Here is a 13,999-nt window from a genome sequence, read left to right as displayed (position 1 = left end):
GGATTTGTATCAGATCAAAGGGTTTGAAAGGGGAGAATTACAATGCATTTGTCTAAGGTAGCATCTGTGTCCTTCTGGCATAAACAGATAAAACACCAAACAGAGGCTTGAGTGATATAATCATTTGTAATCACAGGCTTACACACAAAATAAAAGCAATGCATCAAATGAAATTGGAAAACCCATTGAAATGGCCTGGATTCATACCATCCGCAGCTCTTTCTCTTGTGTGTGACTGATATTTAGTTTAAGAATGTTTGGTGTCAGAAAAGCGCGGCTTAGCTATATACACAGATTACCGCCAAAGCTCTTGCATAATAGGTTCTAAGACCCCATGTTAAGCGTTTAGATTTACAGAGCAACAGCTTTAAAATGCAGTAGTATTTAGATATAAGCTAACAATTCTCATGTTGCATAATATAATGTTATAGGACTAGTCGAGACTACACAGCAACCCCTCTTTGGCTCCACAGTAAGGCTCAACACCACTGCATTATCTTTTAGCCACTTGAGGTTTCCTGGCGCTGTTCTTGGTTTCCCACATTGTCATGGTTTCCTCATAAGCAGTGTAAAACATGCAAGGGAGGAAAAAGCAAACGATGATGAAAAATATATTTGATTTTCTTCACTCTTTTTTTTTTAATTAATGATTCATTTTAACAGAGCGAAAGATTTGTTAAAGGAAAGAAATAAAGAAACCAGAAAATCTCATATTGCACACAGACATATCTTTCCATGTTTTTTTTTTTTTTAATCAAATTTAGCCAGATTTGTTAATACTCATTATACCCTGTAATGGGGATTTATTTGTGTGTATAATAAAATACAGAAATTTTGGAATAATTAAGTTTTTTTATGTACCAAATCAACATCAGAATGATTTCTGAAGGATCATGTGAAACTGAAGACTGGATTAATGGCTACTGAAAATTCAGTTTTGCCACTGCAGGAAATAACATTTTAAATAGTTCTTTTAAATGAATATTTTAATAATTCAACAATTCCTTAAAATTGTAATAATACTTCACAATATTACTGTGTTTACTATATTTTTGATAAAATAAATGCAGCTTTTGTAAGCAGAAGAGATTTCTTTCAAAAACATACAGTAAATTATTTCGAACTTTTAACCGGCACTGGCTATACAGTATACAGTATACAGTAGGCTAGGCTATACAGTAATATAAAAAATGAAATACAAACTTTTTTTTTTTTTTTTTTTTTTGTATTATTTATTGTTTATCTTATCCTAAGCAAGCTATTGCTGTGAATTTTGCCACATTGTTAATTATTAAGAGTAATATAAATGCATCGGCAAAAAGAACGTTGTCTCTCAGTTTCAGGGGATTCAAACCTTAGATTTACACTTCTCTTATGCACACACACAGACACACACACAGGCTACACAAAGAGCTTGCTCTCTTCCTATTGGTTGTTCAGTTTCTACACAAACGTGTGATTGAGACTCATATGAGTTGAGCTGCAGCAGAGCCGCTGATGATCTGATGCTCTGCTCCACGCGCTTGAAAAAGCCTTTGAAAGTGAACGTAAAGTAGCACAGCCGCCGTTCACAAGCAAAAATGGGAGTTGGGGTAAGTAAAATATGTTTCAATAACTTGTTTCGTTTGAAGCATATTAATAACAATGGAGATGCGCTTAGTTACGGCAGATATTTTTTCAGAAAGATAAAGATTATAATGAGTGTGTGAAAATCGCTGGTGAAAAATACCAGCTATGAACTAATTAACTAGACGTTAGTATTTTGTATAACTTAAAACGAAAATATTAATATACTTATCTTTTATCTAAAATGTATAAGTTATACACACAAACACACATTCATATAAATGTATATAGGCTATGTATTCAAAAAAGACCAAAAAGTTTCAATTCAATTTTGTGTAATCATGTTGTTGGGCATATGGATTAGTTTATTGTTTCTTATTTTATGATCGCATTTTATATTCCGTTTGACTGAGAAATGGGAGTGTAGTGGGCTGTGGTATGACCTGTGCAGTGCATGCAGTAGGCTACTCATTACTATTCATCGCTATTTACGGCCTTATTTGCATACTTAGTGTGGAATCAGGATTTGTAATTGTGCTTGTACTGTTTTGCTAACAACGTTCTACTTTATTATATTTGTTTTTACTTTATTATTATTGTTGTTGCGCATTTTCCTTACTTTCTAACGCTAGTTCTAGAGCCACAGGTTGTTGTTTCAGAGTGGAGTTTTCTCTCCTCCCCTTAAGAACATGGTGTGCTTTATCTAGGTCAGTTCACCTGAATTACCACAAAACTTTCCTAATCCTTTGCAATAAGAATGGAGGAAAGATGTCAACATGCAGTTACTTTTTGCCTCCTAATGTACTGCAGCCATTTTCACAATGTAGACTAAAAGATTCTTTCACTGTACAACCAAACAACTGTGTTAACTTGGACTGTTTACAACTGCTGTGGATTTGTTTGACGTCGTACAATGAAAGCAGATCTAATTTGGAAAAACATCCTCAAATCCATTTTTCATTCTCATAAACAGTTGCTCCTGTCACACTCCTGTGTGTCGCCACAAAGGTGGCATAACATGTTTGCCTGAGGCAACAATTGCACTGAACTCTGGTTGACTGGACAGTTGAATAAAACATGAGCACTAGTCTTTGTGCCGGAGTGTTTATCTGTTGCGAGTTTGCGGATGCGTGACCCTCACAGAAATTCTGAGATAAACTAATAATACTCCCACCTTTGCCTACTCGTGTTCTCTTTGGGAAATGAAATGCACTGAGGTCTTTGTTGCTTCTGCTTATTCCTTTTCACTGGATAGAGGCCAATATGACTTGGTTGCTTCCATGTCCCTATAGTTGGTCCTGGCCCTTTGCCACAGAACATTATTATGCTTGTTCGTTCCATGTAGCAGATCATGTCAAGAGAAAGCGGATCCCTTGGAAATACATCAAAGACCCTTAACAACTCAGGAGGTTGGCAGTAATTTGAATATGTTTTGATAGTCAGATAGTTGGACTTGCCCTCATCTCCACCACATGAGATACAAGGTAATAATGACTGGAAACATGGAAAAAAAAAACCCATTTAATGTATAGGTTGCATTTTATACAGCTTTCCTTCTTTTTAAAAAGAGGAACTTTACAGACTTTAAGGTATCATAAAAGTGATAACTTGAAAAATGTGAAGTGCACAAACCACATGGACCACATATATAGTGCTTTTAGAAGCTTGAAAACTAAAGAAAGCTTAGTAACTGTATGAAAAAAGTGAGCAGCACAGTCTTTAGAATTTCTCCTTTTACGTTCTGTAGAAGAAAGAAAGTCATATGGGTTTGAAACAACATGAAAATAAGCAATGACAGAATTTTCTTTTCTTTTTTTTGTAATAGGGTTATTATTTCTTTAACTTTTTCCACAAAATGACTCAATTGTCACAGCCTTGTTATTTGATGTTTCAAACATCTATTTCAGGATGGACGGGACCAGTATGAGCTGGCGGCAACGTCAGAGCAAGGAGCAAAGAAAAAGAACAAAAACAAGAAGAAGGAAAAAGATATGGATGAACTGAAAAAGGAAGTGGATTTGGTGAGACTTTACTTAGCTTTGTTCAATAAGGTACACTCTAAGTTTTCCAAGACTGAAGCTTTCTGTACAAAATGTATTTCAGGATGATCACAAACTGACTTTGGAAGAGCTCCACCGTAAATATGGTACAGACTTGAGCAGAGTAAGTTCATGAAGTAGAGTGTCTCTTTTATAAAATGACTCTTTAATAAATCTCTAGTGATCAATAATTAACATAGCCCTCTCTTTGACTTCACCAGGGTCTCACAAGTGCTCGTGCAGCAGAGATTCTGGCCCGTGATGGACCTAATGCCCTCACTCCACCTCCAACCACCCCAGAGTGGGTGAAGTTCTGTAAGCAGATGTTTGGAGGTTTCTCCATGCTGTTGTGGACTGGTGCCGTTCTCTGCTTTCTTGCGTATGGCATTCAGGCTGCAATGGAAGATGAGCCAGCTAATGACAATGTGAGAGGGAATGCTAAAAAAATATGTAAATGTGTGTTCTGCTTCTTAGATGTTTTATATCTAGTCTTGTTTATCCCTTTGTGCAATGCAGCTGTATTTGGGAGTTGTGCTATCAGCTGTGGTGATCATCACTGGATGTTTCTCATACTATCAAGAGGCTAAGAGCTCAAAAATTATGGACTCCTTCAAGAATTTGGTTCCCCAGGTAGAATTTTTTATTGATTTATTTTTTTTGCCATTCAATTTGTCTAATAAATTAATCTATACGTTTAAATGTACTGTAGGATTGTATTCTTTGTATTCTATGTATTTTTTTGTTCAGATTATAAGCTTTTTTTCCTTTCTAGCAAGCATTGGTTGTCCGTGATGGGGAGAAGAGCCATATCAATGCTGAAGATGTGGTGGTTGGTGATCTGGTGGAGGTAAAAGGTGGTGACAGGATCCCTGCTGACCTGAGAATCATAGCCTCACATGGCTGCAAGGTTATTATGAGCCGCTATTTCTTATCTGAGCTGTTCAGTGTAGTGTGAACATCACATTTCCTTTCTGTGGCAGTGACATTATGTAAAAATAGCTTTTAAATTGGGTGTTTTAAGGTGGATAACTCCTCTCTGACTGGAGAATCAGAGCCTCAGACACGGTCCCCGGACTTCTCAAATGATAATCCTCTAGAGACCAGGAATATTGCTTTCTTCTCCACCAACTGTGTAGAAGGTATTTTATATTCTCATTCACTACAGATGTTCAGTAAAGTGTTTCACTTATATTTTCATAATTGTTAAAATTACAATAATTACATTCATCTCATTTTATTTTTATATTTACACTTTTACTTTTAATATTACTCATAATGCCATTAGGTGGCGACAAATGATGAGTAAATCATTGAGTCATTGACTTAACCAATTCATTAAAAACACTGATTTGTTCAGAAATTAAACAAATGATAGACTTCATGTGGGAGCCATTGAATAATTTTCAGCATCTGTGATTTATTCTGCTGTGTTACTAATTCTAATTTAATTGCAACTACTTTTGTTGTAAGCAAAAATATCACATTATCAGATTTTTTAAAATGTTTTTGAAAGAAGTCTCTCATGCTCATCAAGGCTGCATTTATTTGATCGAAAATACAGCAAGACATTTACAATTTAAAATAACTGTTTTCTATTTTATTTATTATATTTTAAAATGTAATGTATTCCTGTGAAGAGAAAGCTGAATATTCAGCAGCCATTATTTCAGTTTTCAGTACCTCACACATAGAAATCATTGTAATATGATAATTTGGCACTCGAAAAACATTTCTTTTTATTATCTTGAAAACAGTTGTGCTACTTAATATTTTTTGTGGAAACTGAAACATTTTTTTTAGGATTCGTTGACTAATATGCAGTTCAACAGAACAGCTATTTTAAATAGAAATCTTTTGTAATATTATAATTGATCAATCACTTCAATCAAATTAAATTTAAATGTAATTTACATTTAAATGTTTCTCATGCAATATTTGCACCAAGGTACTGCACGTGGCATCGTCATCAGCACCGGAGACCATACAGTCATGGGCCGAATCGCGACACTTGCATCTGGACTAGAGGTCGGGCGCACCCCCATCTCCATTGAGATTGAGCACTTCATCCACATCATCACAGGCGTGGCTGTCTTCCTGGGCGTCTCTTTCTTTATTCTGTCTCTCGTTCTTGGTTACTCCTGGTTGGAAGCTGTTATCTTTCTTATTGGCATCATTGTGGCCAATGTGCCTGAAGGCCTTCTTGCTACAGTCACGGTTAGTTAGTTTAAACTTACTTTGTTTGAAGATTAGGCCCTAATATGTGCTTGACACCTGCTCTCTGCTTCTCATTCTTTAGGTTTGTCTCACCCTCACAGCGAAACGCATGGCTAAGAAAAACTGTTTGGTTAAGAACCTTGAGGCTGTTGAAACACTGGGCTCAACCTCAACCATCTGTTCTGATAAAACTGGCACATTAACGCAGAATCGCATGACCGTAGCCCACATGTGGTTTGATAACCAGATCCATGAGGCTGACACCACAGAGAATCAGAGCGGGACATCCTTTGACCGCAGCTCGGCCACCTGGGCATCATTGGCTCGTGTTGCTGGGCTCTGCAACAGGGCTGTGTTCCTGGCAGAGCAGACAGATGTGCCAATTCTAAAGGTTAGTTTTTGATTTGATGCACAGCATTATACTTACAGGGTGTGACGCTGTAGGTAAGTGCGCAAGTTATACAATGACTTTTGGTGAAGGTCTGCTTTTTAAAAAAAAAAAAAAAGCAGTGCAGTTTGTTATATGTTTGTTAAAAAAATAAAGTATTGATTTCTTTCTGAAATAAAAAGAATCCCCCAAAAATGTTTGCAACATTGATAATAATACGAAATGTTTCCTAAGAATCAAGTCAGACAATATTATTATGGATAATATTAGAATGATTCCCGAAGGATCATGTGACATTGGAGACTGGAGAATTGACTGCTGAAAATTCAGCTTTGCATTACAGAAATAAATTACATTTTAAAATAAATCAAAATAGAAATTAATGCTTTTAATTTGTAATAATATTTCACAATGTAAGTTTTTTTGCTGTATTGTTGATCAAATAAATGCAGCGTTTGTAAACATAGGAGGCTTCTTTCAAACATTAATCTTACTGACACAAACATTTGTTAAATACATCTAAAATATGTATTTACATGTATACATATGAATAAATACAAAAATCTGTATAAATACACACACACACACACACACACATATATACAGTGGGGCAAAAAAGTATTTAGTCAGCCACCAATTGTGCAAATACAATGTATTTACATGTATACATATGAATAAATACAAAAATCTGTATAAATACACACACACACATATATACAGTGGGGCAAAAAAGTATTTAGTCAGCCACCAATTGTGCAAGTTCTCCCACTTAAAAAGATGAGAGAGGCCTGTAATTTTCATCATAGGTATACCTCAACTATAAGAGAAAAAATGAGAAAAAAAATCCAGAAAATCATATTGTAGGATTTTTAAAGAATTAATTTGTAAATTCCTCGGTAAAATAAGTATTTGGTCACCTACAAACAAGCAAGATTTCTGTCTCTCACAGCCAGAAATTTATATATATATATATATATATATATAAATTTGTCAGTGCACCATCTAATAATGCTCCTAATGAAAATTGAAAAGCAAAAACATGCTATGTCACATCTTCATTGTGGATATAATTTGTAAGATGTTCTAATATCTCATTTGTGTGTTTAAATATTTAGAGAGATGTTGCTGGGGATGCGTCTGAATCTGCACTGTTGAAATGCATTGAGCTTTGCTGTGGATCAGTGAAAGAAATGAGAGACAACTACACCAAAGTGGCAGAAATCCCTTTCAATTCGACAAACAAATATCAGGTACTGGATTTAGGATCTTGGATCTCTACTTACTAGTAGATTTCCAATTCAAGAATGTAAAATATGCCACAAATGAATGTGTTACATTGACAGCCCTTACACAACTAATAAAATACATCTCATCATTATCTGAAATGATCTGATGCTTGCATTGGTAGCTGTCAGTGCACAATAACCCAAATGGTGGCACAGAGTCTAAACACCTGCTAGTGATGAAAGGAGCCCCAGAGAGAATCCTGGACCGCTGTGCTACTATATTGATGCAAGGCAAGGAGCAACCTTTGGATGATGAAATGAAAGAATCCTTTCAGAATGCTTATCTGGAGCTCGGGGGACTTGGAGAAAGAGTTTTAGGTAAAAGAGAAAAAGCTGCTTCTTCAAATAAAAGTTGTGAGTTCACCTGAGCAGACTGTGGACTGATCATTCACATTTTTTTCCAACAGGATTCTGTCATTTCTACCTCCCTGATGAACAGTTTCCAGAAGGCTTCCAGTTTGATACGGAGGATGTAAATTTCCCTACTGAGAATCTGTGCTTTGTGGGTCTGATGTCAATGATCGACCCTCCACGTGCTGCTGTACCTGATGCTGTGGGCAAATGCAGAAGTGCAGGAATCAAGGTAAAGCAGAGATGCAATTCCATTACAATGTGCTGAAATGATTATGTAATTATAGTTTACACATACTGTATATTTCTCAACTATTAGGTTATCATGGTAACCGGTGACCATCCAATCACTGCCAAAGCCATAGCAAAGGGTGTTGGGATTATTTCTGAGGGTAATGAGACTGTGGAAGACATTGCTGCTCGCTTGAATATCCCTGTCAATGAGGTCAATCCCAGGTATTGTGATACTTTTACTAAAACGTCACTCTAAATTTCCTTGACATGAATCTATCAAGTCAATAAATATCTCTTTTCAGAGATGCAAAGGCATGTGTGGTTCACGGTGGAGACCTGAAGGACCTCACAGCTGAACAGCTAGATGACATTCTGAAGTACCACACAGAAATTGTGTTTGCCAGAACATCACCACAGCAGAAACTGATTATTGTTGAGGGGTGTCAGCGACAGGTAATCATTCAATATTTTTTATGCACATTACAGAAGTTTTTGAAATAAATTGATATTTTTATTCAATCCTTAATAAAATGATCAGTTTTCACAAACATGTTAAAGGGATACTGCACCCCAAAATTAAAATTTTGTCATTAATCACTTACCCCCATGTCGTTCCAAACCCGTAAAAGCTTTTTGTCCTCGGAACACAATTTAAGATATTTTGGATGAAAACCGGGAGGCTTGTGACTGTCCCATTGACTGCCAAGTAAATTACACGGTCAAGGCACAGAAAAGTATAAAAAACATCATAAAATAGTCCATCTGCCATCAGTGGTTAAATCTGAATTTTATGAAGCGAAGAGAATACCTTTTGTAGGCAAAGAAAATAAAAATAACGACATTTATTCAACAGTTTGTCTCCTCTCTGTCTCTCTGTGTCAGCGTAGCGCCATTTTGGAGAGCATCCGATGGACGCAAAGTGCGTACGCTATTCTCATCAGTAACGCATGGATACGTATTGTACGTTTATTTACGCTTTGATTTGAACGGATACAGCATATCCATGCATTACTGATGACAGAGAATAGCGTACGCACTTTGCGTCCATCGGATGCTCTTCAAAATGGCGCTACGCTGACACAGAGCGACAGAGAGGAGACAAATTGTTGAATAAACCACCTAGGACCCTTTGCAGCCTCTGGTCCCCGTTTTGAAAACCCCCAGTTTAGAGAGCATTTAGAAATTGCAATATTTAATTTAATGTTTACAAAAAAAATCATTTCTGTTCCAAAGGGAGCCATAGTGGCTGTAACAGGGGATGGTGTGAATGATTCTCCAGCACTGAAGAAGGCTGATATTGGTGTTGCTATGGGCATTGCTGGCTCAGACGTGTCCAAACAGGCTGCTGACATGATCCTCCTGGATGACAACTTTGCCTCAATTGTCACAGGCGTAGAGGAAGGTACAGGAGACCTTTTTTTTCATATCCTCTCAATGTTTTGGGCTCCTTTGTTAGCGTTTTCTCTCCACTCTAGGCCGTCTGATCTTTGACAACTTGAAGAAGTCCATTGCTTACACCCTGACCAGTAACATCCCTGAGATCACACCCTTCCTGTTCTTCATTATCGCCAACATCCCCTTGCCTCTAGGAACTGTGACCATTCTGTGTATCGACCTGGGAACAGACATGGTCAGTGCACAACACACTGGCTTAATTTCTTTGTTCACACTTTCACATTTGGCATTTTATCTCTACAAGAGATGACAGTTAATCATTTTGTTTTGTTTTCAAGGCCCCTGCTATTTCTCTGGCATACGAGGCTGCTGAGAGTGATATCATGAAGAGACAGCCCAGAAACCCTAAAACAGACAAGCTGGTGAATGAAAGACTTATTAGCATTGCATATGGCCAGATAGGTAGGTGGACAGTTTGTTGCTTTGTTCCAGTAGCTTAAATGGTTGAGCATGGCACTAAAAATGCTAAAATTGTCCAAGTTTCCTGGAGAACACAGAAGATTCGAAGAAGACTGTCATTTTTAATGGTGTTCGTCGATCAGGTGCTAAATTATGTGAATGTTGTGAATCTCATTCCAAAGTTTTTCCTGACTAACATGCTATCATATAAAAGCTTCCCATGTCAAAATGTGAAAATGGCTTCACAATTTAAAAGAGTTCAAATAGAAGATTTTGTCTTGTTCTGCAGGTATGATTCAGGCTCTCGCTGGATTTTTCACATACTTTGTCATTCTTGCTGAAAATGGCTTTTTACCGTCAAGACTACTAGGAATTCGTGTATATTGGGATGACAAGCATATTAATGATCTGGAGGACAGTTATGGGCAACAGTGGGTAGGTATTAAGAATTACATCACAGCTGTGAACCATAAAGTTGCTAAATGCTAGTCAGGGGAGGGACATTCTCATTCTTGACAGCATAGTTTTGGATACAATTATTCAACAGTCAACAGTATTACTGTATTTTCCCAAAAGAGAAAGTCCTTTTAAAATGCACACACAACTTCAAAAAATTGGGATGGGTAAAATTATTAATGTTTTTGAAAGAAGTCTCTCATTTTCACTAAGGTTGTATTAATTTGATTTAAAATACAGTGAAATGATAATATTGTTTACATTTTATTACAATTTAAAATAGCTGTTTTCTATTTTACTATAATTAATTTATTCCAATGATGGCAAAGCTGAAATTTGTGTATATCGGCGAAAATTGAATTTAGGTGTGCTTTGGGATTTAGATTTACCTCAAAGCTAACAGGCATCTACTAAAAGCTTCAAAACCCTAATTTTAATGATGATATTGTGCTTTGGTCAAAACAATGTTTCGTTTTCCCAGACATACGAACAGAGAAAGATTGTGGAGTTCACGTGCCACACAGCGTTCTTCGCCAGCATTGTGGTCGTGCAGTGGGCTGATCTGATTATCTGTAAGACCAGACGTAATTCTGTCTTCCAGCAGGGAATGAAGTGAGTCTGGGAGAACAAATGAGCGTAAGCCATGTTCTTGAGGAGATTTTCTTATATTTATTGTCTGTTTACTACATTTGTGTCCTACAAGGAACAAAATCCTGATCTTTGGATTGTTCGAGGAAACAGCACTGGCGGCTTTCTTGTCTTATTGCCCTGGCATGGATGTGGCTCTCAGAATGTACCCGCTCAAGTAGGCTAAAATTGATTTGTATAAAATAAATATGCAGTTTTTTCTTGGCTGCTTCTGTGGTTTATATTCTGTGCTCTATCTACAGGCCCAACTGGTGGTTCTGTGCCTTCCCGTACTCTCTTCTCATCTTTATTTATGATGAAATCAGAAAGCTCATCCTTAGACGGAACCCCGGAGGTAATCAGGAAACTGCAACCTTGCTCTAACCAACTGTACTGTATCGTAGGATTTAAATGAATAGTATACAAATGAATGTCTAAGTAATGCATGAGTGCATCATTTTATATTTTTCAACTGTAAAAGTAAAAATAAGTTTTATTTTTTCTTTCTTTGCAGGTTGGGTGGAAAGAGAGACGTACTACTAGACGTCTATAGTGTTAGAACTACTTCAGTGTGTTATCTTTGTGGCGTTACAGTAGATTTGCTATTCTGAATTTAACCTGTAAATTTTAAAATATTTTTATATAGAATAGTTGCAGTACTAAAATCCTGCTGCCATGCTTAAGATAGACTTGAAAAAAAGTTTTTAATTGTGTAACTTGAATAAACTGTCAATTTGACTAAAATGTGGTCTCATTCAATAACTTGATGTTGTTGCTGATCTGTACTACGTATCCTAGTGTAATTCATAGAAGTTCATTTTTACCTGTGTATAAATGTATCCTTCTAAATTTAAATGTTTTAAGAAACACATAGAATATACTTGACAGAAGCAGTGCAAAAAATAAGAGACAGAACGAGGATAGGTAGAATTTGTTTTTTTTTTCATTTAACTTGCTCACTGGATGGTTCTTTCAAGATGGCTAAGAGCCTAGTAACCAGAATAATAGAATCATGTTGGCATGGATACAGCAGTAGTCCTAAACTATTTCATTCAGAATTGAAGGAACAGAATGTGCCTCTATTTTCCTCTCTGTCCTTCATTCATTTAGAGGCCACTGGAATGTTAAGCCACTCTCTGCTTTTTGTTATCCTGCAGTGGTGTTTCCGTTGATTTGGCGCAATACATTCACCAAAAGTTAAGCAAACCACTCATTTTCCCACGTAAGATAATTCAACTACTTTTCTAACTGCCTCATAAATCGTGACTGTATTGTACTATGTGCTGTATGATTCGTTTTCAGTATGAGCAACATGAAATGGCAGTGACACATTTCCCCTTTCAACTTCTCGATCAATACTATTCAGCCCACTGTAGATTGTGATTCATCAATATATTAGTGCGTAGTGCATGCTATTCTTTTTTTTTTTCCTTTCTTTCTTTTTTTGGCAGTCAAATAAAATGCTAAAATGATCTCAGTCAGACTTTGTTGTGAATGTAAGTAACAACTCATTTTGGCATATTCAGTCTAACAGAAACAGTAGTTGAATATAAACTGTAAAGCTTATATTTTGTTAAGAATTTTGTTGGGTATCAAGGTCATGTCTCTGTAAGCAAGGAAAAATACAACAAATATATGTGAACAGATTTATATTTATGTACCCGTACTGATTAAAAATGTTATGACTCTCATAGGGATTTTTTATTTCAAATTTTTTTATTTATAATTAATTGTGTGTGTGTGTGTGTGTGCGTGTGCGTGCATTTTTGTGACAAATGAGGACATAAATTTGTATAATGATAAGGGTATGACATAGGTATTACAAGGAGAAGGTGACTTTTCAGGACATTACCCCATGTCCCCACTTTTCAAAACACTTATAAATCACACAGAATGGAGTGTTTTGTAAATCTGAAATAGCAGAAAGTTTCCTGTAAGGTGTAGGGTTGGTGTGGGGCAATAGCACATACAGTTTGTACAGTATAAAAACCATTACGCCTATGGGATGTCCCCACTTTTCACAAAAACAAACGTGTGTGTGTGGTCTGGGTGTTCGCACGTTATGGGGACAAAAACCCCACAAAGATATTAATAACAGTAATACCAGTAAATTTTGTCCTTGTATGGACATTTTTGTTCCCCATGAGTAAACAAGTTTATAAATAATACAGAATAATATATATTTTTTGAAAATCTAAAAATGCATAAAGTTTTGTGTGATCGGTAGGGAGGGATAGGGTTAAGGTAGGGATTAGAATATACAGTTTGTACAGTTTAAAAGGCATTATTTTATGGAATGCCCCCAAAAAACATGGAAACTCAAAGTGTGTGTATGACACAATTTCTCTTTATTTAATTAAAACTCCTCACGTGTTTATGCCAAACCCAACACCTAATGCCGAGTTCACACTGCACGATTTTCAAACTCGTCGGATCGCTGTTGTTTTCACACTGCGTGACTATCTGGGGAAGCATTCAGTCGCTGCTGTGTTCACATTGCACGATGGATCGGCGACAGGGGCTTTCACATTGCACGATTTCACAATAGGAAGAATCGCCGACAACTCTGTCTGATCCGCAAACTACGTTTCACAACAAAACACACGCGAGAAGTGATACGCGAGAACCTGCGTGCGTCAGCCCGTTGTTCTCGAGCTAGACAGCTATTAAAACAATATAGCCCGCAAATGCACTGATTTCCAGCTACAAAAACAAAAACAGATTGCAGGAGGGATGCAGGGAACAGGGATTGTGTTCTGCAAAGAGTGGTAAATAATAATTTTGCAGTAACTGCTGATGTTGCGGCTGGTCAAGCGTTTGTGCTTGTTTATGTATGATATAATTGTACATATTAAAATACTGATATGGTCTATAACTCCTCACCGAACTTCCCTCTGCCCTGTATCTTTGTCTCTCATTGGCTGAAGGTCATCGTGATGTAGTTTTCAGTCAGAAATCATTGCACACAGCGTGATTGTGAATCG

General features: G+C 36.7%; 1 protein-coding gene across 1 annotated transcript; it reads left to right on the top strand.

Moving 5' to 3' along the window:
* Positions 1–1,439: 1,439 nt before the first annotated feature.
* On the top strand, positions 1,440–12,715 carry atp1a1b (ATPase Na+/K+ transporting subunit alpha 1b). Its single transcript, XM_058786810.1, has 22 exons — positions 1,440–1,592; positions 3,474–3,587; positions 3,670–3,729; positions 3,827–4,030; positions 4,122–4,235; positions 4,378–4,512; positions 4,627–4,744; positions 5,551–5,819; positions 5,902–6,210; positions 7,323–7,457; positions 7,616–7,811; positions 7,901–8,076; positions 8,164–8,300; positions 8,381–8,531; positions 9,312–9,480; positions 9,554–9,708; positions 9,812–9,935; positions 10,222–10,367; positions 10,870–11,000; positions 11,092–11,193; positions 11,279–11,370; positions 11,530–12,715. The coding sequence occupies exons 1-22, from the start codon at positions 1,581–1,583 to the stop codon at positions 11,556–11,558; spliced, it is 3,078 nt and encodes a 1,025-aa protein (XP_058642793.1). The 5' UTR covers positions 1,440–1,580; the 3' UTR covers positions 11,559–12,715.
* The last annotated feature ends 1,284 nt before the right edge of the window (positions 12,716–13,999 follow it).

This window comes from Onychostoma macrolepis, chromosome 09 (genome assembly GCF_012432095.1).
Source record: "Onychostoma macrolepis isolate SWU-2019 chromosome 09, ASM1243209v1, whole genome shotgun sequence".
In the NCBI taxonomy this organism is placed as follows: Eukaryota; Metazoa; Chordata; class Actinopteri; order Cypriniformes; family Cyprinidae; genus Onychostoma; species Onychostoma macrolepis.
Note: the sequence above shows the minus strand (reverse complement) of the source record. Positions and strands in the feature narration are given on the sequence as shown.

What these genes read in the sequence shown, in the direction of transcription:
- atp1a1b (XM_058786810.1), top strand. An exon ending in ATGAGCCAGCTAATGACAAT is followed by an intron (nt 4,031 to 4,121) that starts GTGAGAGGGAAT and finishes TGTGCAATGCAG; the next exon opens with CTGTATTTGGGAGTTGTGCT. An exon ending in CAGATGTGCCAATTCTAAAG is followed by an intron (nt 6,211 to 7,322) that starts GTTAGTTTTTGA and finishes TTAAATATTTAG; the next exon opens with AGAGATGTTGCTGGGGATGC.